This window comes from Nansenia antarctica, assembly GCF_963989245.1.
Source record: "Nansenia antarctica genome assembly, chromosome: 19".
Lineage (NCBI taxonomy): Eukaryota > Metazoa > Chordata > Actinopteri > Argentiniformes > Microstomatidae > Nansenia > Nansenia antarctica.
The window spans coordinates 13,806,433-13,832,230 of record NC_137692.1 but is presented as its reverse complement, the minus strand read 5'-3'; the positions used below and the strand labels follow the sequence as shown (position 1 = coordinate 13,832,230).

The 25,798-nt window shown below is 43.4% G+C and overlaps 1 protein-coding gene across 1 annotated transcript; it reads left to right on the top strand.

Annotated features, from left to right (window-relative positions):
* Window positions 1–689: 689 nt before the first annotated feature.
* On the top strand, window positions 690–22,824 carry ttc12 (tetratricopeptide repeat domain 12; the record flags this gene model as incomplete). The annotated part of the gene is made up of 19 exons (XM_080548944.1): window positions 690–744; window positions 1,464–1,621; window positions 1,868–1,898; window positions 2,628–2,705; window positions 2,855–2,976; window positions 3,798–3,857; window positions 4,425–4,496; window positions 5,340–5,400; window positions 7,076–7,264; window positions 8,760–8,829; window positions 9,269–9,288; window positions 10,001–10,169; window positions 12,723–13,161; window positions 17,219–17,311; window positions 18,686–18,754; window positions 20,576–20,677; window positions 20,892–20,991; window positions 21,448–21,676; window positions 22,755–22,824. 19 exons carry the CDS (start codon window positions 690–692, stop codon window positions 22,822–22,824), a joined length of 2,187 nt encoding a protein of 728 aa, XP_080405070.1.
* Window positions 22,825–25,798: the final 2,974 nt, after the last annotated feature.

The window sequence follows — 25,798 nt, the reverse complement described above, 5'->3', positions numbered from 1 at the left end:
TACTTGTACTATATCAATGACAATAAAGACCATTCATTCATTCATAGTTTATGCAGGTTTATTATGAGTATGAGTGTATGTGTATGTATGTCTATGAGCATGCATGTACTCCACAATATAATAAAGCAATTTTTTGACAAAGAAACAGTTTGTCAGATAATCCTTTTCGTGGACATAATTCATATTCTATGTCCGACTGCTTGTAATACGGTAAAAACGAGGTTTGGATCTCAGATCCAAGTAGTAAAAAAAACGAACATGTACGGACAAATTGGTGACTAATGTATGTATATTACATATACATACATTAATGTATTGTATATAATACAAACTTTTTTTAACTGTTTTTAAATGTGTTGTTGTACGGCGACCTTGAGTGCCATGAAAGGCGCCTTATAAAATAAATGTATTATTATTATTATTATTATTATTATTATTATTATTATTATTATTATTATTATTATATTAGGCAGCAGTTTCCCATGTTTTCTGACGACAAAACCAGTTTTCGCGTTACAGGAAGTCATTGTATGTCCTATGGTGAGGGTACGGTTACCATAGTAACGGATCACGCACAGGGAGACCTCCTGCACAAGCCTGTGGTCACTTGCCTCGCTAAACTATCTACCTAGTTGATTACTTTGATAGTGTTTAATGTCAACTTTGGACTATTGTAAAACAAAGCAAAAATGACGAAAGCGTCCGAGGACATTGAGAGTTTCCTGAAGAATGTTGATGAAATAAGTAAGTAATCAACTAACTAGTCATTCATCCAGTCATGTACGGTAGAATTAAGCTAGAAGCAATGGGGCTAGTACTACTAGTAATACTCAGTCTAGATATCGCTAGCTAATAATCAAGTCGATAATAATAATCTAATAAATACAGCATGTATTGTGCACACATGGTCATATTAAGTGTATTAGTGATTAAAGAGGTTTGTGATCACTGATATGTAGAATCCACCAACCAAATTGTTCGCACCAGTTCAGTTGCACCATGCATGAAGCACGTTTAGGCTTCTAATCGCAACCATTTCCTAAGTGAACCGTTTCTCGGTCAACCTCAGTGACATGATCTTTAACCTGTAATCTATCTGCTGTATCTCCGCTTGGACTCTCTCTAATCGTGAGTTTAGAATGATAAGGTTCTATCTCCGTTTAGAATGTTAAGGTTCTATCTCCGTTTAGAATGAGAAGGTTCTATCTCCGTTTAGAATGAGAAGGTTCTATCTCCGTTTAGGGCAGTTCAGAGATATTGAGCGTCAACGTTTTGACATTCCATTATGTTTTGTGAGTTGGAACCTTTGTATTTGATGAATTACTAACTCAAAAATGTCAACATTTTTAAAAATAACACCACACAGGCATTAATAAACACCTAATGGATCAGATTATGTAAAAAACAAGATGTTGACAAAAATGGAGATAGAACCTTGTAATTCTAATGTCTCGTTGATGAAGGCAACCTGGTCAAGGAGCTGAACTCATCTGACGTGTCAGCGCAGCAGAGAGCTGTGGAGAAGGCTGATCACTACTTGGAGGATGAGGAGGGTTGCAAAACGCGACTCAACAGAACCGCAATCAACACCAACCCTCCACAACAGCCACCTGTTTCTATGGTAACACAAATGCATGCACACTTGCATGCACACACGGGAAACACACACACACACACACACACACACACACACACACACACACACACACACACACACACACACACACACACAACAAAGTTCATTTCACTTGAGTTTGGCTTGTGTAAATTCATCTATCACACAGCCGACAAGTGGTAAAGGTATGGCATGGCATTGACCTATTCTCAACCAAGTCATTCAATATTCTTCCTCTATTCTTTTTTTTAGAGTTCCAAAAATGATCCTAATACAAGTCCAGGTGAGTGACGTTAAAATGCTATTCTATATATTAAGATGATTGTAAGTAGAATAAGCAATCAATTTAGAGTGTAAAAGTAAAGTGTGTGATTTGAGGACACACGTGTGTGATTTGAGGACAGTGTTTTGTGTGAGTCAAGCTTTGATAATTAGGAGTTGTGGATGCGTATTACCTCAATTTGATTGCATTTGGCTTACTGCTTAATTATGCCGCACCACTGCTCTGAGCTCTGCTTAAATGCAGTGGCCCAAAAATTCCTCCGCAATTGAACTCTGAATAGAAACAATGTCACCGTACATGCAATAGATGCACAGTCAATTTCACTAATTCAATACCAGTTGAATAGCCTTTGAATGTCAATACCCTAAACTGGATTGCCAAGCTCATCCAACCAGGCTCCAATCCCCAGGTGTTGTCTGTGTGCTTGTTTTCAAACAGTTTTGTCTCCAGAATGAAATGAGAAGTTTCCTCTAAATGCTCCCTTTGAAAACACGTAGGGGCCTATTTCGATTGGAATTCGATTAACTTCAATTGATTCTGACACAGTCAGCTACTGTACATATGTCCTGTACTGTACTCTGTGGGTTGACCCTATAGTAATCAATAGCCAGAACAAAGGCATACTCAATGGATGAACTATAGACCTGATGGGCAGATGGGCCAATAATGTTCTACAGGGTAAAGCACATATTTGCATAGTCATTTTGTGTTCACTTTACTCTACTGTAGAGAACTTCATGAAAATAATGGAGAAAGATGCAGAGGACAGGAGATTAAGGAGAAGAGTGAAAGAGGAAAACGCAAATGGTGTGTATGAAATTCTTTCCAACACGTGTGTCTTTGCAGATAATTCTCATTGAGGCAGGCGTCACAGATTCCTACAGTTAACGTCGACTCGTTCCAATGTGATACTGCATTTTCTCTTCCGTGTCATATTGATATGTTTCCCCTCTTAGCACTGAAAGACAAGGGTAATGAAGCGTATGCCCAGGGCGACTATGAGGTGGCTGTGAAGTATTATACCTCTGGTTTAGAGGAGCTACGAGACATGCAGCCACTGTACACCAATAGAGCACAGGTATGGCAAATGATACATGTACTGTTGTCTTGTAAAACCCTTAAGACTCAATCTGTTTCTGTGGCTGTATTATACAGTACGTTATTGTGTTGTGTTGTGCTGCATTGTGTTTTATGCTGTTTGATGGTTAGTTTATGGTGCTTAGTTTACACTGCTGCCTCTCGAGTTTACTTTCTTTCTTAGGTCTTATTTGATGTGTTTCTTAATTAATGTATATACAGTGAGTGAGTTTGCTCACTGACAAAGAAATGAACGGTCTATAATTTTAATGGTAGGTTTATTTTTACAGCGAGTGACAGAATATCAACAAAAAAATCCAGAAAAACACATTATCTAAAAGTTAGAAATTGATTCGCATTTGATCGAAGGAAATACGTATTTGATCCCTTGGCAAAACATGATTTAGTACTTGGTGGAGAAACACTTGTTGGCAAGCACAGAGGTCAGACATTTCTTGTAGTTGGTCACCAGGTATGCACGCATCTCAGGAGAGATTTCGGTCCTCTCCAAATCCTGAAGGTTTCGAGGCTGTCGCTTGGCAACTCGAAGCTTCAGCTCCCTCCACAGATTTTCTATAGGATTAAGGTCCGGAGATTGGAGACTACTTGACAGTGGGGATGGTGTTCTTGGGGTCATAGTCGGCATTTATCTCCCTCCAAACACGGGGAGTCGAGTTGACGCCTCTCTCTGTTAAAATAAACCTACCATTAAAATGATAGACCGTAAACATGTTTTGTCAGTGGGAAAACTTCAAAACCTTCAAAATCGGCAGCCCCACTGTATGTTTGTGAGCATCTGCCCTCCCTATTGTTCTCTCTCAGGCTTACATAAAATTGGCCAAGTACAAGCACGCCATCAGTGATTGTGAGTGGGCTCTCAAGGTAAGATTGGGCTGGGAACGTGTGTGTGAGTGTGTGTGTGTGTGTGTGTGAGAGAGAGAAAGAGAGAGAGAGAGAGAGAGAGAGAGAGAGAGAGAGAGAGAGAGAGAGAGAGAGAGAGAGAGAGAGAGAGAGAGAGAGAGAGAGGGATGTGAAGATAAAGGAGATTAGGGGTCAATTACTTGCCCCCTCATTTTTCATGATGTCATCTAAGGCAGCGCTCCTGTGATCCCACACTATCCAGGGAGCCCAGAGGAGTTTGTAGGGGTGTAGAGAGGGAGGAGAGTGGGTTGGGGTTGAAGCCCTGCGTAGCCCTCAAAACCAGTAATAAGTACAGAACAAGAACAGTACTCACCTCAAATAGCAATCTATTTGAACATTGGACACGGTGGTTTGTTGTTTGTCCTAAGTCAAGGTAATATTAGATGTCGATGACCGTGGTACTTAAAAAAAAAACTGTAAAGTTGCTGAAAATATTGAGTTTTTTTGATTAATGATGCAGTCATGCAGATTCCCCAGGTTATTATGTGCTGTTGAAGTTTGCTGTGATTCTCCTGTTGTGTCTGCCAGTGTGACGAGAAGTGTGTTAAGGCCTACCTCCACATGGGCCGTGCACATTTGGCACTTCACGACTACAAACAGGTGAGAATGTCACACTTTATTGTAAATCACACTTCTTCACACACACACACACACACACACACACACACACACACACACACACACACACACACACACACACACACACACACACACACACACACACAATATTCATGCTTCACAATGTCTTTAGTATTTATTATGGTGATTTGTCTGTTCAAATGATCAATGTTCAGGTGTTCATAACTGTTTGACTATAGCGAATCTTCAATGTGAGAGAATCTTCAATGTGAGAGAATCTTCAATGTGTCTAGTTATTTAGAGGAAATCAGGATGCTTGTTTGCTGTTACATTTTATTGACCATTTGCAACGAAGATCTGGCAACATTGAAGCATATCTAATGATTACTGTATTAATGTCTTGCTATAATCTGTGCAGTCTTACTGTAATCAGTGCAGTAGAATCAACTGTAACACTAGGACAGCCGTGCCTATTTCACCTACTCTAACGCTGCCTAGTCTTTAGAATGGGAAACTGCTACTTACACACAAAGACCACTAGTTGGTGTGGGGTAAATTAGCTTGCCTCCTACACAGAAAAACTGCAAAATAGCTTTATACTAGCTTATCCTGATGTGATTTAAAAAATGTAAGGATACTCGGTGGTAGAACACAAATTTTTTAGGAAAAGTCATGAAAGGAGGGTCCTGAAATTTGATAGAGTGCAAAGGTATAAACATTTTACTCACTTGGCTAGTTGCATTTTGTGATTCAGAAATGTTGCTCACCGTGGGGCGGGGTGTACTCAGGTGAGGCCCGAGTCACATATTGATGGGGAGATCAGTGGAGCATTACCACAGTGACTCCAAAACTCTCTTTTTACAGTCCAGACATTGCTTTCAAAAGATCCTGGATATTGATCTGGGAAAGGAGAAGATGGTCAAAGGTAAGTGAACATTACCCTACATGTAACATGTGGTTTGGAACTCTCTCCATTCCCCCTTTAAAAAAGAAATTAAAATAGGATAATACAGAGTTGACCAATGATGATCTCCATTACCATCATATTATCAGACTGACTCATGTTGCCTTGCCCCTACCATGTCACTATTCAAGTCAGCTTCGCTGGGAGAGGTCTGGAGCCATAGAATTATAATTGATTAAATAATCTGTCATTTGCAGTTATTAATAATGATCATCAACCAAATGGTCATGGTCCGAATTAAAGCAGGACTTTCTTCAAAAAAACATTTTGGGGGATATTTCTCGCCAGCCCACCATTGATACACAAAACACATCACTAGGAGACGATTCCAGGAAGTCAATCTGAGCCCTGCTACTGTGATATCTATGAGTTCTGTATGCACAAACATATACAGTACCAGTACTGGTATAAATATAAATCATATAATAATATAATAATCAAATATAAATGTTGAGTACAATTCCGCTTCAATAGTCCTTCAGATTCAGATTCATTTATTTATTCAAGGGACAGTGCATATTAATAAAACAAAAATAAATTGTAAATACGCCAGAGTTAGCCCGAAAGCTAGTTTTCATCCGCAGTCCCTATGCCATGATGTTGTATACGGCTCCCTGGAGGAAAAAAGTACATTTAAAAGATAAAATATAGGTAGACCTAGGCACAAAAAAGTAGACAGGACAAGCATTTAGCTTAAGGGCATAACATAGGGGGTTAAAAGAGCATACATTAATCATAGGCGGTTAAAAGGAGGGTACATATAAGCAGAGGGTTAAAAGAGCATACATTAATCATAGGCGGTTAAAGGCGGTTAAAAGGTTAAAAGGAGGGTACATATAAGCAGAGGGTTAAAAGAGCATACATTAATCATAGGCGGTTAAAGGGAGGGTACATATTCGGTAAGCAGACTAAAAGCAAGCAACATATACGCACGGTAAGCAGACTAAAAACAAGCACACAGACTGTACAGGTAAGACATGTTAGGCGGTACACAGACAGGCGGTACACATGACATACAGGTATAGGACAGGACATTTCAATGTTGGCAGGTGTGTGTGTTGATCATCCACTGTTTTAGGTGCTTTCTAAATGATTTAAAGGTGCCTAATTCAGGTGCCCTGGAATCAGTTAGTCCTTTGTCTAATATATTTTTCTTTGTCTGGATCCCCACCTCTAAAATGTCTTGCAAAGTTTGCAGGAAAAGCCCTATACAAATAAAGATATTATTATTATTATTATTATTATTATTAAAAACACATAGTTAATGCAGTATCTCAATTCCATCCTAATATCACTGTTCTGCCAATTTTTATTGATTCCCCAAGCATAACTAAACTTTATTCTTCTACACAATGTTTGAGGCATAACAAGGCCCTCAGCTGGTGCAGCTGTTGATGTGTGTGAACCATGTGCGATTTTTAAAAATGTTTATATACAGTGCCAGACAGTCAAAGGTTTGGACACACTTCCCCCATTCAATTGAATGGGAAAGTGTGTCCAAACATTTGACTGGTACTGTATATAGGAATGCCACACTCACTGGGATGGTTGACTACATTGTGGGATACTACAATAACATCACTCCTCTGCAACGATTACGTCTCTGAGATCAGCCTGATGTTTTTTTCTCCGCCAGATTATCTGACTCAGGTGGACCAAGAAGAAGAGAGGGGGCGGCAGGAGAGAGAAGCGATGGAGGAGTTAGATAAAGGAGTGGAGAGAGCCGCCACAGTGCCCCAACTGCTACAGAAGCTGTCCAGGCAGAAGCAGAGTCCTGTGTACTACTGTGGAGGGCTGGAGCTGCTGGCACACGCCATCACTGACTGTCAGTAGTCTTGTCTGAGACTTCCCCCTCATCACCTTCCTCTGCATGTTAGCTCTCTCTCTCTCTCTCTCTCTCTCTCTCTCTCTCTCTCTCTCTCTCTCTCTCTCTCTCTCTCTCTCACACACCTCTCTCTCACTCTCTCTCTCATTCTCTCTCTCACACACCTCTCTCTCACTCCCTCTCTCTCTTTCATTCTCTCTCTCACACACCTCTCTCTCTCACTCTCACTCTCTCTCTCTCTCATTCTCTCTCTCACACACCTCTCTCTCTCACTCTCTCTCTCTCTCTCTCTCTCTCTCTCTCTCTCTCTCTCTCTCTCTGTCTCATTTTCGCTCACACACCTCTCTCTCCCTCTCTCTCTCAGTCACTCTCTCTCTCTTACACCTCTCTGTCCGTCCTATGGGCCAAATGGGGATGGGGGGGGTAAATGACATGGTGCATTTGTATTATAACTGGGATGTAACCCATGGAGTCACTGTCTAAAGAAAACCAAATGGTTGTTATAGTGATAGTGGTCAATTTGTAGTGGTGAGTCATGTGTAGAGTCATGTGTAGAGGTGAGACATGTGCCCGTGGCTGTATTGATTTTTCTTCACAGTTAATTTTCTCATCACACATGAACTCCCAATAATGACCACACATGCATGTACTTTAGCTAGTGTAACCAGCAGGGGTCAAACTCAGGTCTCCATCATGCTAAACACATACATCATCCATCCACATTAGACCAAGAGGACAGCCTCTTCTTTCGAGGGTGATATTTGGGGTTACCGGTACGCTAGTGTATTCATAGCTAGAGTATACTAACTCTTCTAGCTAGTGTATAGGAGCTCTACTGTAGCTGTGTACACTATCTAGTGTTGGACTTCTAAATGTAAGCTTTTAGGGCATATATATAGGGCAACATATTCCTATGACAATCTTACAATTGTATAACAATCACCAGGAATAGAGCAGAAAATCAGGCGGGTTTGGACGTCCTCTTACAGTGTGTCAGATAATCTACTGCTTATCTCACAATGTCATTCTGTGAAAGGGCACACCTTACATAACAACCAGTTGAGCATCTCAGAGGAGAGTGGAGAGAGAGAGAAGGCAGGGCTGACATTACACTGTGGCTCTTCTTTCTTTCTCTCTCTCTCTCTCTCTCTCTCTCTCTCTCTCTCTCTCTCTCTCTCTCTCTCCCTCCCTCTCTTCCTCCCTCCCTCTCCCCCTCTCCCCCCCTCTCCCGCTCTCCTCCACAGTATCTCTATGCTAAGTTCCGTCTCCCAGTCATTAATGCGGGGAACAGCCCTGGCCCCCTTTGCTCTAGAACGGGTTGTACTGTATTTATTACGCTACCTCTCTCCCCCTCCCTGCCCTTGGCCACACAAGACAGACGTGGTGGCGTAGTGTTTCTAAGGCTGGTGGCAACGAGCTAGGTGGTGATGCATCGGTCTCAGTGAGGGAGGGGGGGGAAGTCCTCAACACTGACACTATCTGCTCTTCCCAACAGGTACTGGACAGACCCTGTTCAGACTAAACAATGGCTTCGCTATCATAAACACCAATGACACTGTGAGAAGGTAAGGAGACCACAGCGAGAGAGAGAGAGGGAGAGAGAGGCTCTGACCTCTAGCTGACTCAGCCTGACAGCGAGGGGCAGAACAGCTGTAGAACCACAGAGGATCTGCCCCAACTCTCAAAGTCACTCCTCTCTCTGTTAACGAAGTTAATGATCTCCCGAAACTGACATGTTGCATTGGGAGATTCGGACGAGTCTTTAATGATCTGAGCCCTGTGCGATTGTCCTATATACTATAGTGGGAGTTATGGAAGACAAGACACAAATCATGCCTCCCTAATGTGGAATTAGCTCTGGTATTATTACCCTTTAAGCCTTCCTCTATTGTGTTTCAGTGGCATGAAGGGTCGTTTTTCAAACCACTGCGGATAGTCAGGAAAGTGGTTCAGGTTTATAGCACAAGAAAAATGTGATAATAATCTTTTTCTTTTTCTTCATAGTTGTCTGATGCAGTGTTCGAGTGGGCCACACACACAAGAGCTGTGTGTATCTGTACTGAGACTCTGGAGGGTGATTTGCAATGGGAACGGTGTGTACATACTGTAGACTGTCTATCTGTCTGTCTCCCTGGTTCCTGAACATTATTATTACTTTAGTTTTTAGAACAGAAGTGGGATGAGATGACAAACGTCCTGAATGATCCCCTTGTCTAGTTATTATACAGCCTGTCATGGCTGAAGCCGCTGCTTAAGTATCTACTTGTCCTGGAGTCACACATCAACGTTCAGGAACGTTGTTACTAAGGAGCATAATTGCACCCTCTTTGTTCAGGCTGTGACAAATCAGTCATGCAGCAATGCACAGGGTTTTATTCTGCTGTGTCAAATTATGATTCCATTTGCATTTGAAGAGTTCAGTTCAGCAAAACAACTGATAATCCAAAATATATTTCAATAAAATTATTAATTCAACACAAAATAACCCTCTGTGGTTACTTGCTTCTGAATAGTCATATTTTTCAAGTTGTAATCAATTTTGAAGAATATTTTTTTAGGATATACTGTATGTAACATGCCCAACATTTATTGCAAATGGAGTTTTGGAATTCAACTATAGGCAATGTTCAAAATAGGCAGCCAAATAGTTCCCACTGCATGCAATACCTAATTATATTTGTATTTCTGTTTCACAACAGTGTCTCTGCAGCTCAATGTATATTCTTGTGCTTTCAGATGAGAACCAAAATATGTTGATGAGCTTCCCCGCCGTCCGACAGTCAATGATTGACTTATTAGCATCAGAAACGGTGTCCGTCAGGACAGAATGCCTGGAGCTACTGTGTTTGTACTCTCAGACGCTGCATGGAAAAGCTCTGGCCATTGACAACCTGAATTTGCACATGTAAGAGATCTCCATCTGTTATGTGTATATGAAGACCACCATCACACACACCCCCCTTAGTATTTCCCTACACTCTTTTAATATGTGAGCTATGAAATATGAAATATGCACACATTTCATTCCATACTCCTTCCCCTGGTGTGATACTGACTATTTAAATGTTGTCGATTAACATGTTAAATAGTTTTACTCTTACATCAAGACCTCACTGGGCCTGTTTTGGAGAGATATACTGTACCTTTTTCTAGTCATTAATCAAATTAAGCCTGTGAAAACATGTGAAAATTACCAATCTCTCTCTCTCTCTCTCTCTCTCTCTCTGCCATACAGGTTGGTGGTGAACCTGATGACGTGCATAACCAAACACAAGCATCCGGAGACCACAGCGTTGTCTGTCTTAGAGAACCTGGCCATGGAAAACAAGTATATATCGTAGATATAGGCAGCATAGAGCTTCTCCCAGCTAAATGATGGATGTTATCACTTAACAGAAAAATACATGATCTGTGTTCTGTATTCTGAACGTCACCCACTGAGCCTGAGAGCATTTAACTGGCCATACATCATATCCATATCAGGGGAGGCTGCTTGGAGGTAGGCTCAGAGGAGGGCTCATTGTAATGCATGGAGTGAGGGATAATACCCATGCATTACAATGAGCCCATCTAAAGATTCCTGCCTCATATTAAAAACCATTCAGTTCAAGAGCTAAAGGCTGCAGGAGATTGCGTGAACGAAAAAAATAAAATCCAAAAACGTTCTTCATCATGACGACTTCCAGTTGTCACCGGCCTGAGCTAGATTACTCTTCCTGCTTCAACTGGTGGATTGATGATTCATTTTCCTAGTCCAAATGTATCGATTGTAAGTCGCTTTGGAATAAGGAGTCTGCTAAATGCCAAAAATGTCAATGTAAACAAATGGGTGACACCAAGGGCCGTAGTCTTAAGTGTTTCTAAAGACGTTTTTCGAACATTACAGTAGCATTGACTAAGACGGAGACTACAGTATGATTGACTTTTATCAAGTTATTTAGTGCTGTTTGGCATGGCATATTAATGCAACAACTGAGCCTATCTAGATATCTAGATTTGAGAATATCTATATCATGTTGAATTGTTTGGTTTTTCATGTGTTCATGCCAGCCTGCTCTGTTACAGGTTCTGCATGCATTTAAGGGACACGTTTACAGTATCTATTGGTTCCCCCTTCACAAGTCTGCTGGTAAGATATGTGTGTAGGTTAGTCACATGTTGTCAAATGCCATGTCTGCCTCTGCTTGGTCTAGTATTGTTAAGAGCATTTCCATTCATCTCTGTGTGCGTGATTTTCCTTTTGCAGAGAAATCTCGCCTCAGCCGACCAACAGGTACTTCCGTCATTGATATCAGCTGTCGGTTGTATGGCCAAGGATGACATCATATGTAGAGAGATGGCCAACCGGAAGGAATGTTGGGATGCTTTTCACATTGCCATGGTGACTATGATTAAGACTATATGATGAGTACTTACTGTATATCACACAATTTTTTGCTTTTTGATAAGACATTTCAACATCAGGAATGAATAGAATCAGAATCAGAATCTGCATCAGAATTGCTTTTATTACATCAATGTACGGAATCTACGGATACAAAGAGTACAATTCTTGGGTCAATAATAGAATAGATATTTATTTTTTATTTTTATATATTTGTTTATTGATCATTTTCCATAACATAAAATAGTGGGTCATACAAATGCATGAGCAGCCAGAGAGGTAATCAAATGATACAGCGTCCATATATACCCACAGACGCATACAACAACAACAACAAAAAAGGACATAAAAAATAAATGAAGTAAAATAAAGTAAAAGAGAAAAAAGAGAAACCACACATCACATAGCTTGGATGTCCAGATATTCAAATAAATTGTCTGTATACCCTAATACAAATAAGCAGTAGCCTAATGTATAGTGGTCAAGAGTCAGAAATATATGGGGCCCGTATATATAGAATAGCAATTCTAGCGTCAATATTAGAATACGTGCTAGCAGCAGAATGCAAATCAACATTCTTAATGTAAATAACATAACGGAAAGTTCAGGATCAAGTCATATCAGGTTGTGCAAAAATGCTGTGCAGGTGTAGAATGATGTCAAAATAGATCATATATCTTCTTATTAGCTTCTCAGGACTGAGGATCAGCTTTCTAGAAAGTCAAACTACAATTTGCCTTTTTTTGATTACAAACATTTGGAGAAGAAGAAGAAGAGAAGCCTTCAGAAACAGTCAAACGACAATTTGACTTGATAACAAACATTTGGAGAAGAAGAAGAAGAAAAAAAGGAATAGGCCTACTGTGACCTCAAACAGAGATGGCGTCCTTCTTGGATCACCCAGAGTGCTCTATTTGCCTCAGTGTGTTCAGGGATCCTGTGACCACCCCATGCGGCCACAGCTTCTGCCTGGCCTGCATCGAGACATGCTGGCGGAGCGGTGCAACCTTCTGTCCCATGTGCAGGACCACATACAGGCTCCGCCCCCCCCCTGTGCGTCACCTACGCGTTAAGGGACGTGGTTGAGAGCTGCTGGCGATTCCAGCAGGGCGGTGGTGCTGCCGTCAACCCTGCTGTGGAGGAGCAGTTGGTGGTTGTCCAGGGCAACGCTCCGGATATACGTCCAAGAGTACCCAGCAGAGCTCTAGGATTTGAAGAAGTCAGAGTGACCCTCGACCTCAGGACCGCCCACCCCTCGCTCATCGCCTTCGGGCAGGGCAGGCTCTCCCTGCGGGTGAACCAGAGCAAGCGCGGCCAGTGGTTCGCCCCCAGCCCGTACTGCTTCACCAGGGTCCCGTGTGTCCTGGCCAGTGCCCCCCTCACCTCCTGCTCCTTCTGGACGGTGCGGGTGGAGGTGGGGGCCGGCCGGTCCTGGTTCCTAGGTGTGGCCTTGCAGTCGGCCATGGACCAGCCAGACACCACCACCCTCCTCCCCGACTCGGGCTTCTGCTGGGTCACCGCCTCCAAAACAACCACCTGCTCCCTCGACCCCCTCCCTACCACCCTGACCAAGGCCTGCCTCCCTGCCCTCATCCCCCACCTCACTGCCCTCTTCAATCAGTCACTATCCCAAGGCCACGTTCCCTCAAGCTACAAACTTGCCGCTGTCACCCCCATTCTCAAAAAGCCCACTCTTGACCCAGCCAATCTCTCCAACTACCGCCCCATCTCCAACCTACCATTCCTTTCCAAAACCCTAGAGCGCGCTGTCGCTGCCCAACTTCACTCCCACCTCCAATCCAACAAACTGTATGAACCCCTTCAATCTGGCTTCCGCCCACATCACAGCACTGAAACAGCCCTGGTCAAAGTAATCAACGATCTCCTCACCTCTGCAGACTCAGGTGCCCTCAACATCCTAGTTCTACTAGACCTGAGCGCAGCCTCCGACACAGTGTCCCACTCCATCCTCCTTCAAAGGCTGCGCCAACTGGGTGTTGAGGGCACCGCCCTGGACTGGCTCACCTCCTACCTCACCAACAGACAACAGTTCATCTCCCTCTCCGGTCACACCTCCTCCTCCTCCTCTGTCACACAGGGGGTCCCACAAGGCTCAGTCCTCGGCCCCCTGCTCTTCCTCTGCTACACACTCCCCCTCGGTCACATCATCCGCCAATTCAACCTGGACTTCCACTGCTACGCCGACGACACCCAGATTTACATCACCACAAACTCCACCCAGACCCCACCCCTCACTCACATCGAAAACTGCATTTCAGCAATAAAAACCTGGCTCACACACAACTTCCTCAAACTCAACAATGAAAAGACCGAAGTCATCCTCATCGGCACCAAAACCATCCTCAATAAAACCGGACCCATCACACTCACCATTGACGACACTACCATCACCCCCTCCCCCCTGGCTCGCAACCTCGGCTTCATTCTGGACCCCACCCTCTCATTCGATCCCCATGTCAGTTCTATTGTCAAGACATCCTACTTCCACCTCCGAAACATTGCAAAAATCAGACACTGCCTCTCCCCCCCCGCTGCTGAATCCCTCATCCACGCCTTCCATCTCCTCCCACCTTGACTACTGCAACTCCCTACTCACCGGCATCACCTCCCGCTCCCTCCATAGACTCCAGATGGTCCAAAACTCTGCTGCACGCCTCCTCTCAAACACCCGCTCCCGTGACCACATCACTCCTGTCCTCCACTCTCTCCACTGGCTCCCCATCAAAGAACGTATACAATTCAAAGTCCTCATCCTCACATACAAAGCCCTCCATAGCCTGGCCCCCCCTTACCTGACTGACCTCCTTCTCCCCCACCGCCCTACCCGTACCCTCCGATCCTCATCCATTGTTCCCCTCACTGTCCCACCCTCAAAACTCAAAGGCTTCGGTCACCGTGCCTTTTCACGAGCTGCACCCCGCCTCTGGAACTCTCTCCCTCAACCACTCAGAGACTCACCCTCACTCCTCACTTTTAAATCCCACCTCAAAACCTACCTGTTCTCCCATGCCTACCCCTAGCCATCACCCCCATCCCGGCTCCCCCCCGCCCCGCGACACGCATACAACCTCCCCTACCCCTACCCATTTCCCCTAACCCTCCCACCCCCCTGATATGCATACAGCCTCCCCTACCCCTAACCACCTCCCCCCCCCCCCTACCACCCCCCCCCCCGTTCGCTGATTCTGTGTTCCATGTGTCCATGTTGCTTGTTGTTTTTGTGTTTTCCGTATCTCCTATATTGTCAGCGTCTTTGAGCCTCGGAAAAGCGCTATATAAATGTAAGGAATTATTATTATTATTATTAGCTCTGCGCTCGCAGTGGACGTCCTTGTGGCCTTGTGCTTAACAATAATCCGCACTGGATCGTCGTGTCCTTTGACACTCAGAAGAGGAGTGTTTGTTTCTTCAGAGGCTCGACTCTCCTCTACGAGTACACGAATGTTCGTCCGAGGGGACGGCTGTTCCCGGTGTTTTGCCCAGACCTCGGAGACGGCGATGGCAAAGCAGTCATGGTGGTCATGGAGCCCTGACAGGGTTGCCACGCTACCTGGAAAACAGGGAAAACATGGAAATGATTGAGCCCTGTTCCATACCTGGAAAAGGCATGGAAACTGAGCAAAATTGAAAATTAACATGGAATCTTGTGTTGTCCTGGAAAATGTTATAGGCTTTCTAAAACATTTAATAATTTAAGTAGTTGGCGTGGAACTGTCTGGCTGTTCTAAATGTGGCTTTATCAATGTTGGTTGGCAAGCACATGGTTCATTGTTGCCAATAGCGCTGTAGCTCTAATACTTCCTGATATCCGCGAGTGGGGGGCGCAAGTTAAAACGGTCATATCTCAGCGTAGGAACGTTGGATTTACTCAGGAAGTGGTAGAAGTTTGACTGGCGGTCAATGCAAATGTGTGATCTTTGCTACTTTAATAGATGATTCATTTGCCAAGTGATCAGTATTTAGCCTGTATGGTATATATAGTATATGTATGTGTGTGTATATATTTATGTGAAGATGTTATAGCTAGCTAGCTACGATTTATTATCAAAATAATGAACAGCAAGCTAGATCCAAAACTAGGGCCGGTGGCGTAGGGCAAGTGTCACATTGGACAGACTACCAAAACAGAAAAATAAAGTATCTTAACTACAGCAAGTGATAGATGTCAGAAATACATTATCTGGAGATTCAATAAGGTAGTTGTATATGTCAGGATATGGGTTAGGGTTACACATCTCAGGCCGTCGGGTCGTTCAGCCACATAGAGGCAGACTGAAAGGACACACATTGTCTTGGCAAACTCAACAAGAAACCAAATACAGTGCCATTCCTTCACAAACAAGGAAAAAGAGCCCAATTTCTCCTCCCTAGAGAAACTCAGCCATCCCAACATGGGTTTGACCAGACAGCAATTATCTTTCTCCTTTTATTTTGGACTTAATTTAGTCTCTTTTTCATCAGAATTACAAGTAGTAGCAGTAGTAGTAGGTGAAAAACCTTTGAAAAGGTATAAACACAAAAATAAGCGGCTAAGAAACAATATGAAGGAATTTACAATGCAATAAAACATTTTTACAAGTAATTAAATAGTTTTCCCAAAATTATGTACCGCCCCTTTAACTTCACCATGAACTGAACTTGATATCAAACACCCAACAGCACACATCCAAGTCATCTCACCGTCAGCCACTCTGGTCTCTGCAAACAGTTGGTTGAGCACAGCACTGCAATAGGCAAATGTTCCTACCACAGTGTGTTTGTTGAACTGAGTCCTCAACTGTGGGACTGCAGACTAAAGGGAGTGGTGATTGTTCAGGTGAGCTGCTGGGTGATTTGTGAATTGATTTCAGCTGTGCAGGCCATGACTGTCATCTCATGTTTCTCCTCTGGGGGGGAATGGGAGCCAAACCCATGTTGGGATGGCTGAGTTTCTCTAGGGAGGAGAAATTGGGCTCTTTTTCCTTGTTTGTGAAGGAATGGCACTGTATTTGGTTTCTTGTTGAGTTTGCCAAGACACCTCCCACTCGATCTTTCCATGGATTACCGGGAAGATCGCCGACTGTAGGCAAACTGTAAGGGCACTGGGTCTTTGGAGTTGTGGTTCTGCCAAGGTTTATTTCTGCTCTCTATACTCTATACTTTTTAAATAAAGATTTCATTTGTTTTATTTGATCCTGATTGTTCTATGTCTGTATATAATGGGGCGGCTGTGGTGCAGGAGGTAGAGCTGCCGTCTAATGATCACAAGGTTGGCAGATCTGCGGTTCGAGCCCCGGCTGGCCACATGTCGAAGTGTCCTTGGGCAAGACACTGAACCCCAAATTGCTCCCAGTGAGCGGGCTGGCACCTTGTATGGTAGCTTGCCGCCATTGGTGTGTGAATGTGTGTGTGAATGAGAGGCCGTTGTAAAGCGCTTTGGATAAAGGCGCTATATAAGTGCAGTCCATTTATCATTTTTATCTATGATATAAAGATATTTTTCCCAAAGGGTATATTACTGTGTGTGTTCAGTGTTGTTGCTCAGCGTAGGCTGCTGTGGTTCTGTGCAGGAGCGGTGCGGTCGCCGTGGATACAGAGAGATCCTCTATCCTCTGCTGGGCTTGATGATCCACCTCTCCTCTCCTCCCTCTCCAGCCATCCAGGTAAGACCATCTCTCCTGTATAGCCATCCAGGTAAGACCATCTCTCCTGTATAGCCATCCAGGTAAGACCATCACTCCTGTAGAGCCATCCAGGTCATGGAGTTGGGTGTTGTTCCTAGAGACTGGCCGTGGGTCAGTTTTGCATGGATGGGGATGGGGATGGGGATAGACATGCCAGCATGTACCAAATCGACGTAGCACCTAACCCTAACCCTAGTTTTCCCACATGTACCGTATTCCCACATGTACCGTAACATATATATATATATATATAAATATATATATATATATATATAATATAATCTAATCTGGGAACCCAGAAGCAGACTAGGGAGGGTGAGTTGTGCTGCCTGGGGACAGCTCCTGCTCCAGGTAAGGGTTCTGTTGGAGCTTCTGCTCCAGGTGAGGGTTGGGTTGGGGGTGATTGACGAGGCTTGGCCCATCCATTAGAGTAATAAATGAAGTTGAATTGAGAAGCCAGGACAAAAAGACCCACAGAGAGAGCTTGTGTTTCAGTCTGAGCTGGAGGTGTCATCACTCCTAGTGTTATGTTGTAACCCCAAGTGGCCAGGGGTCCGTTAGGTTACTCTGTGTGTTTTATGTAGTCTATAGTTTTTTTGTATGTGGGCAGTTCTGTGTTGGTAGTCAATGTAATGTAATGTATTTGTATGGAAATGTATGGAAATGTGTTTGTTGTAAGTCGCTTTGGATAAAGGTGTCTGCTAAATGCCCAAAAATGTAATGTAATGTCAGAGCCCTGCCCTAGCCTAACTTGTCAGTCTTTAGGCCAGAGGTGGCAGTGTAGAAAAAAAAACACCTTGGAAGAGGCCATGCTAGAACACACATGGTGGCCAAATTGTTTGTAGCTGGCAACTTTTCATTGTTTTAGACCCAGTGGAGTATCTATGTAGCAAGTCGATTCTTAAGCTACCTTGCTAAAAGTTAGCCTATGCAGTGAACAGGCATCATAGAAGGCAGCCACAGTTTTGTGGAAGACCCTTTTCTTTGGACATTTAACACAAATGACTCCATTTGAATTGACCCAAACCGCCTCTGATCCGGTAAGATCAATCCATTTTCTTGTTTTTTTGTTAGAACTAGTGCTTTTGGGAAATATTAGACTTATGGACTTTGTGTTGAACATTTAGACTTTTCATTTTTGATTTGAAACTTTTAATTCATCAGCAAAGGGAGCCTTTTGAATCCCTTTTCAGTTTTACATCAAAAGCTTGGTTAGTAATCCTTTCATGCAGTTTCATTCTATTTCCTCAGTTGTGATTTTGTGAATTGATATTAGACTCCCCCCCATGGTTTTAACCAACGGTTATAATGTACTGTAGTGAAAATGAAGATTTTAGTCACCTTTATTTCCAGGAGCATGCTGTTCCCATCATCTGTGTGTGTCTGGACCTGTTGAGAGACACTGACGGAGGCATCGTCACAGTGAGTAGACAATACCCAGCACAGTAGGACTACAATACCCAGCACAGTAGGACTACAATACCCAGCACAGTAGGACTACAATACCCAGCACAGTAGGACTACAATACCCAGCACAGTAGGACTACAATACCCAGCACAGTAGGGCTACAATACCCAGCACAGTAGGACTACAATACCCAGCACAGTAGGACTACAATACCCAGCACAGTAGCACTACAATACCCAGCACAGTAGGACTACAATACCCAGCACAGTAGGGCTACAATACCCAGCACAGTAGCACTACAATACCCAGCACAGTAGGGCTACAATACCCAGCACAGTAGGACTACAATACCCAGCACAGTAGGACTACAATACCCAGCACAGTAGGACTACAATACCCAGCACAGTAGGACTACAATACCCAGCACAGTAGCACTACAATACCCAGCACAGTAGGACTACAATACACAGCACAATAGGGCTACAATACCCAGCACAGTAGCACTACAATACCCAGCACAGTAGGACTACAATACCCAGCACAGTAGGACTACAATACCCAGCACAGTAGGGCTACAATACCCAGCACAGTAGGACTACAATACCCAGCACAGTAGGACTACAATACCCAGCACAGTAGCACTACAATACCCAGCACAGTAGGACTACAATACCCAGCACAGTAGGGCTACAATACCCAGCACAGTAGCACTACAATACCCAGCACAGTAGGGCTACAATACCCAGCACAGTAGGACTACAATACCCAGCACAGTAGGACTACAATACCCAGCACAGTAGGACTACAATACCCAGCACAGTAGGACTACAATACCCAGCACAGTAGCACTACAATACCCAGCACAGTAGGACTACAATACACAGCACAATAGGGCTACAATACCCAGCACAGTAGCACTACAATACCCAGCACAGTAGGACTACAATACCCAGCAGAGTAGGACTACAATACCCAGCACAATAGGACTACAATACCCAGCACAGTAGGACTACAATGCCCAGCACAGTAGGACTACAATACCCAGCACAGTAGGGCTACAATACCCAGCACAGTAGGACTACAATACCCAGCACAGTAGGACTACAATACCCAGCACAGTAGGACTACAATACCCAGCACAGTAGCACTACAATACCCAGCACATTCCGTAGAGAGTCCTTCCCTGTGTCGTTATGGTGACTGTTACGTTCTTGTTCACTAGGGATAAAGAAGTAACAAATTACCGTTGGTATGGGTAAAAATGTAAGATATTTTATTGCCCATGACAGTTTTTAAATCTTATAGTAATGAACATAAAAACAGAATTAGAAATAACAACAAATGCCTCCTATTAATCATAAACAAAATAAGTCACAACGAACCATCCACCAAGGATGGTTTTTCTTCAATCATATAAAAGAGTCATAAAGTATAAACGGTGACTATTAAAGCACAAAATAAACACTAAACAAGTATCAATTAATTCACTAAATAAGGTCTCTACAATATCACTAAACAAAGAAACAACTAACAAAAGAAACAACTAACAAATGAAACCACCAGCATGGCACAACACAAAACAGTGGGATTAGGACTCATCTCTCCTGTTTTGAATTTAAAGAGACACACACAAACACACACAGACACAGACAACCAGAACAGGCACTACTACAGACACAAACATATAGACAGACAACCACAGTGACAGAAGCAGTTGTTATCGTCCATGTTGATGGCTGCTTGGGTAGTTTCACTCTATATGATGATCAGCTCAGGGACCTCTTTCTTTCCTTCTCTACCCTCTAAGCCTCTGTCTCTCCCTCTCTGGTCCTCAGAGAGCTACAGGTGTGCTGAGTACAGTCCTCCCACAGTCTGGTGCTGCTACTCAGCATGCTGTGGAGGGAGGAGTGGTGAAGGGCATGCGCAAGCTGCTGAAGGTAATTCCGAGCATCAGCTATTCTCTCTCTCTCTCTCACACTCTACTGTACTGTATGTAACATATCCTATGCATGACGGTGGTGCGACGAATGTGAAACGTCGTTATTCATTCTGTCAATGTTTTATTTCCTTGTTTTGTATCTCTCATGAGAACACCTTGTCTGTCATGTACCGTAGTTATTATTCAAGAAACTTCCTGTTGTGTTCTATAAGGGATCGGGTCCGAGCACGACTAGATATGCCATCAAGACCCTGACGGTCTGCACGGCGGCCAGCCACACTGCACAAGAGGAACTGGTCAAATGTGATAAAAGTGAGATATGATGGGATTTGTTATTGCTTATAGACTTAAATTCTTTAGTTCAATCAGATAATGTATATGAGAGAGGTGTGTGTGTGTGTGTGTGTGTATGCGTGTGTGTGTGTGTGTGTGTGTGTGTGCGTGTGTGTGTATACGTGTGTGTGTGTGTGTGTATGCGTGTGTGTGTGTGTGTGTGTGTGCGTGTGTGTGTGTGTGCGTGTGTGTGTATGCGTGTGTGTGTGTGTGTGTGTATGCGTGTGTGTGTGTGTATGTATGTGTGTGTGTGTGCGTGTGTGTATGCGTGTGTGTGTGTGTGTGTGTGTATGCATGTGTGTGTCTGTGTGTGTGTGTGTGTGTGTGTGTGTGGATGCGTGTGTGTGTGTGTGTGTGTGTGTGTGTGTGTGTGGATGCGTGTGTGCGTGTGTGTGCGTGTGTGTGTGCGTGTGTGTGTATGAATGCGTTCCTCAGGACTGTCCACCCTGCGGCGCGTCCTGTCGTCCAGTGATGACGAGGTGGTGCTGGGTAACGCAGCCCTGTGTCTGGGCCACTGTCTGGGGGTGAAGGGAGCAGCCAGCAGCCTCCTGGGAACAGACACGGTCCTGCTGCTCCTCCGCCATGCTGCAGGGGGCGCCACCAGGGCCGCCGTCCAGAAGAACGCTGCCATCGCCCTGGGGAGGCTGTGTAGAGCAGAGCCCAGGTACCCTCATCCTCCCTCAGGCCACTACACTATATTACACAGTCCCTACCCCTACCCATGGCCTAGACCAGTGTTTCTCAACCCTCTCCTCGGGGCGCCCCAGCCGCACCACATATTTGATCTGTTCCACCACCAGCACACCTGATTCAACTAATTATGGTTTGTACTTGATTAGTTGAATCAGGTGAGCTGGTGGTGGAACAGATCAAATATGTTGAGTGGCTGGGGCGTCCCGAGGAGAGGGTTGAGAAACACTGGCCCACTTGTGTAGATCGGGGAGATTGTGTATGGGTAAAAGCAAGATGGTGAAACTTTCACCATGCCTATCAGAGGGGCAAGGTGGAATCATTACCGTACACCTATCCAATATTTTATTTGTTCTTCTTCACTGACCCCTGATGGAGTTCAAAGTTCTGGGTTGGTGTAAGTATGGGCGCAAAGGGAGTTCCAACCAGGTTTCTCCCGCCCACTTCTTCCTCTTAAGTCCATGAGGTTGCCCTCGTTCAAGGGTCTTAATAACATGGTTAAATAAATGAAGTGAGAGTGAAAGAGTGCACACTTTGTGGAAAAGGGTAGAGAATAGGAATCCGACATGTAGTTTCTGTCCTGTTACTGTCCCACCATGACACATAGCAGTGCCAGGGGAGGGAACTATACTGTGTCTCTGTGTCTTTGTCAGTAATACCCACCACCACATCACAGCCACAGGAGACCACTAGGTTCACCCAGATAGATGGTCAATAAATGTGCTTACTGATATAGTGCCTTATTCCAAAGTGCTTTACAATGGCCTCTCATTCACTCATTCACACACACATTCACACACCAATGGTGGCAAGCTACTATGCAAGGCGCCGGCCCGGCCCGCTCATTGGGAGCAATTTGGGGTTCAGTGTCTTGCCCGAGGACACCTCGACATGTGGACAGGAGGAGCCGGGGATTGAACCGCTGACCTTGCGATCATTCGATGCCCCGCTCTACCTCCTGAGCCCCAGCTGGGGGATGTTAACCACAGAGGAATAGGATGGTTACATTGTAATGTTTGCTTACATGACTGTCTCTGTTTGATCTCCATCAGGCATATGACCAAACTCAGAGAACTGCACGGAATGGAGGTCCTCCACTCCTGTATGAAACTCATCACATGACTACCTAACCCCGCCCCCCCAAGACGCTTCTAACTAGCTCTTTTGAAGTCTGAAGTCTGTTCTTTCTGCAGCAACATTTCATATTCACGTGTTTTTCCTGTGTATTACGACGACGTTGCCCAAGGAGGTTAAAACCTCTAGACAGTTGTAATGTAATTTTGCCGAAATTAAACATCTGGTGAATTAACATTTTTATCAGCCTCCCATCTGGGAACCTAATATGTAAAGTGGTAGTTCTTAAAGGTCTTTAAGAACGTGAGACTTGGAGCAGACTAATAAAAATCTATAATTAATTTAAATGAGATTCTGCCTCTATTTGGTTATCAACAAGGTCAAAAACATTAGCTATCAGTACAAACACTGTACAACACTGTTTGTATAATTAATGTCATTAATGAGTACTAATATATTAACAGGCTGTGCAGGGTGTTGCCTAAGGTTTAACCATATTTTTGTGGTGAATGAACAAACTTACAAATGCAGTGTATTTGTCTTTATCTAAGTATTTATCTATGAATGTATATCAGTGGAACAGATCTCTTCAGGTTACACCTTAACTACTCCTCCTGAGACATCTACAACCCCCCATCACTGCGTCTCCTGAGACACCCGCTTTTCCCCTTTACAGTGTCTCCTAAGATGTCTACTTCCCTTCCTTGTACTGTTTCTCCTGTGTAAAAAAAAACAAAAAACGTTCTTTCTTCTTCTATCACAACGACTGCCAATGGCCCCTGGCCTGAGCTAGATTACTCTTCCTGCTACGACTGGTGAACTGATGATTCACTTGTTTAGTCAAATGTATTGATTGTAAGTCGCTTTGGAATAAGGCGTCTGCTAAATGCCAAAAATGTAAATGTAAATGAACAGTGCACTGTTCCACTCATATACATTCCTAGACCATCATCAACCAGGCATCATGTTTGGGTGACTTCATTGGTTCTATACTGTTTATAACCTAAACATAATCAAACTGACTGTGGTTGTTGTCATCGTACCACACAGAGATATACTTGGTGTGGCCAACTGAACAGCAAAATACTATACCTAGAAAGAGGTAATCTTATCAATTCAATTCAAACAACGTTATTAGTCCTAGGGGCACATCGTTTAGAGCAGCATGTTCATAGAAAAACAAATGTCTCACCACATACCATCATCAACAACAACAACAACAACAACAACAACAACAACAACAACAACGCGTTGTGCTCCAGGAGCTAAGAAAGATCATTGGATCATTGGGTATATAGTCATGGATGAAGGGAATCGCTGGAAGCCTCAAGCTTGACATTGATTAGAGGATTAACATATTGCCTGTGTTCTGTGTTTGGTGGATATGGATTAGGATGATGTACTCATGTACTGGCACAGGGTTACACTGCCTGGGGAGGCCGCCTTCTCTAATGGATCATTACACTAAACGCTGCTTCATTAACCGTCTGGAACTTGACAGTCATGCTAAGCATGCATATGTATGAGATTAATCAGATGCGCAGTCAATATTCGCCTTATTCACCGCAGAAGTACTTAACATGCCCTTTGTTTCACCGTCGGAGCTGCAAGGAATTCTGTAAACATGACTGTCTCTAGTATAATACCGTCTTACGCACTGAGAAACAGAAGAAAGGGGATATAAGGGGAAGTCGATTTCAGTAATTTAGCAAGACATTAACCAGAGCAATGTAAAATAAGTACATTCACAAATCATAGACCCTCAAACATACAGTATACCAGTCAAAAGTTATACCAGTCAAAAGTTTGGAGACCTTCTCATTCAATGGTTTTCTTTATTTCTTTAAAAAATATTTTAGCTTTGATGACAGCTTTGCGCACTCTTGGCATTCTCTCAATCAGCTTGGTGTGTGTGTGTGTGTGTGTGTGTGTGTGTGTGTGTGTGTGTGTGTGTGTGTGTGTGTGTGTGTGTGTGTGTGTGTCAGTGGAAAAGGAAACTGTGAACACCGCCCAGCATTCTCTTCTCTAGAATACGTGGGAGAAAACCACAAAAAAAGCAAAAGGTGGCTACTTTGACGAATCTAAAAAACATATTCTGGTTTGCTTAACACTTTTTTGTTTACTACATAATTCCCTATGTGTTCTTTCATAGTTTTGATGTCTTCAGTATTATTCTACAATGTAGAAAAAAATATATAAAGAAAGAAAAACCATTGAATGAGAAGGTGTGTCCAAACTTTTGACTGGTACTGTAGATGCTGGCAGCTACTACAGTGCAAAAGACTTATGAATGTTGTAAGCTATGCGATGACTGAGGAGAGATGAGACTTGGAGCTTGCTCTTGTTTACCTGTGGCAGAAATCTAATCCGAGTATAAATGAACTGAACAGAGGATAGAGCTCTCAGTATGGGATCACACAGACCGTGGGGGTTTGTCTGTCTGCAAACTACTGATAACTTCTACTCAGCTGGATTAAAACACAAATATTTCAATCACTTTAAGAAAGCACAGTATATACCTGCTGTGTATACTAACTATCATTCTTCAAAATGATCAGCCATTTGTACTCCATACTATTTACTGTCATTCTTACAGGTATGTATGTATCTGCTTCTGCCTTCAGGCATAATTTATTTTGTCATTTGTAATGTGAGAATGTAAAGCAGTTACATTTTTTTATTCGTTTTTTTTTTTATCACACAGTGCGTGATAGTTATGGGCAGTTGTTATTCTGAGGTTATTTGAAAGCCAGCACATTGCCACTGCAGGCACACTTATTATATTATCTCTGTTATTGCTCAATACTGTCCATTGCTGATTATTATTGTAGCAATAGATTTGCTGACTTTTGAATTAGTGTATATCCCGATTTGGTTCTGAATTAAGTAGTTATAGTCATGGACAAAAAATCGGCACCCCTGCACTTCTGATAATGCACCAGTTCTCCCAGGAAATTGCTGCAATTACAAATGCTTTGGGATTCACATATTTATTTTGTTTGCATTGAAACAATACAAAAAA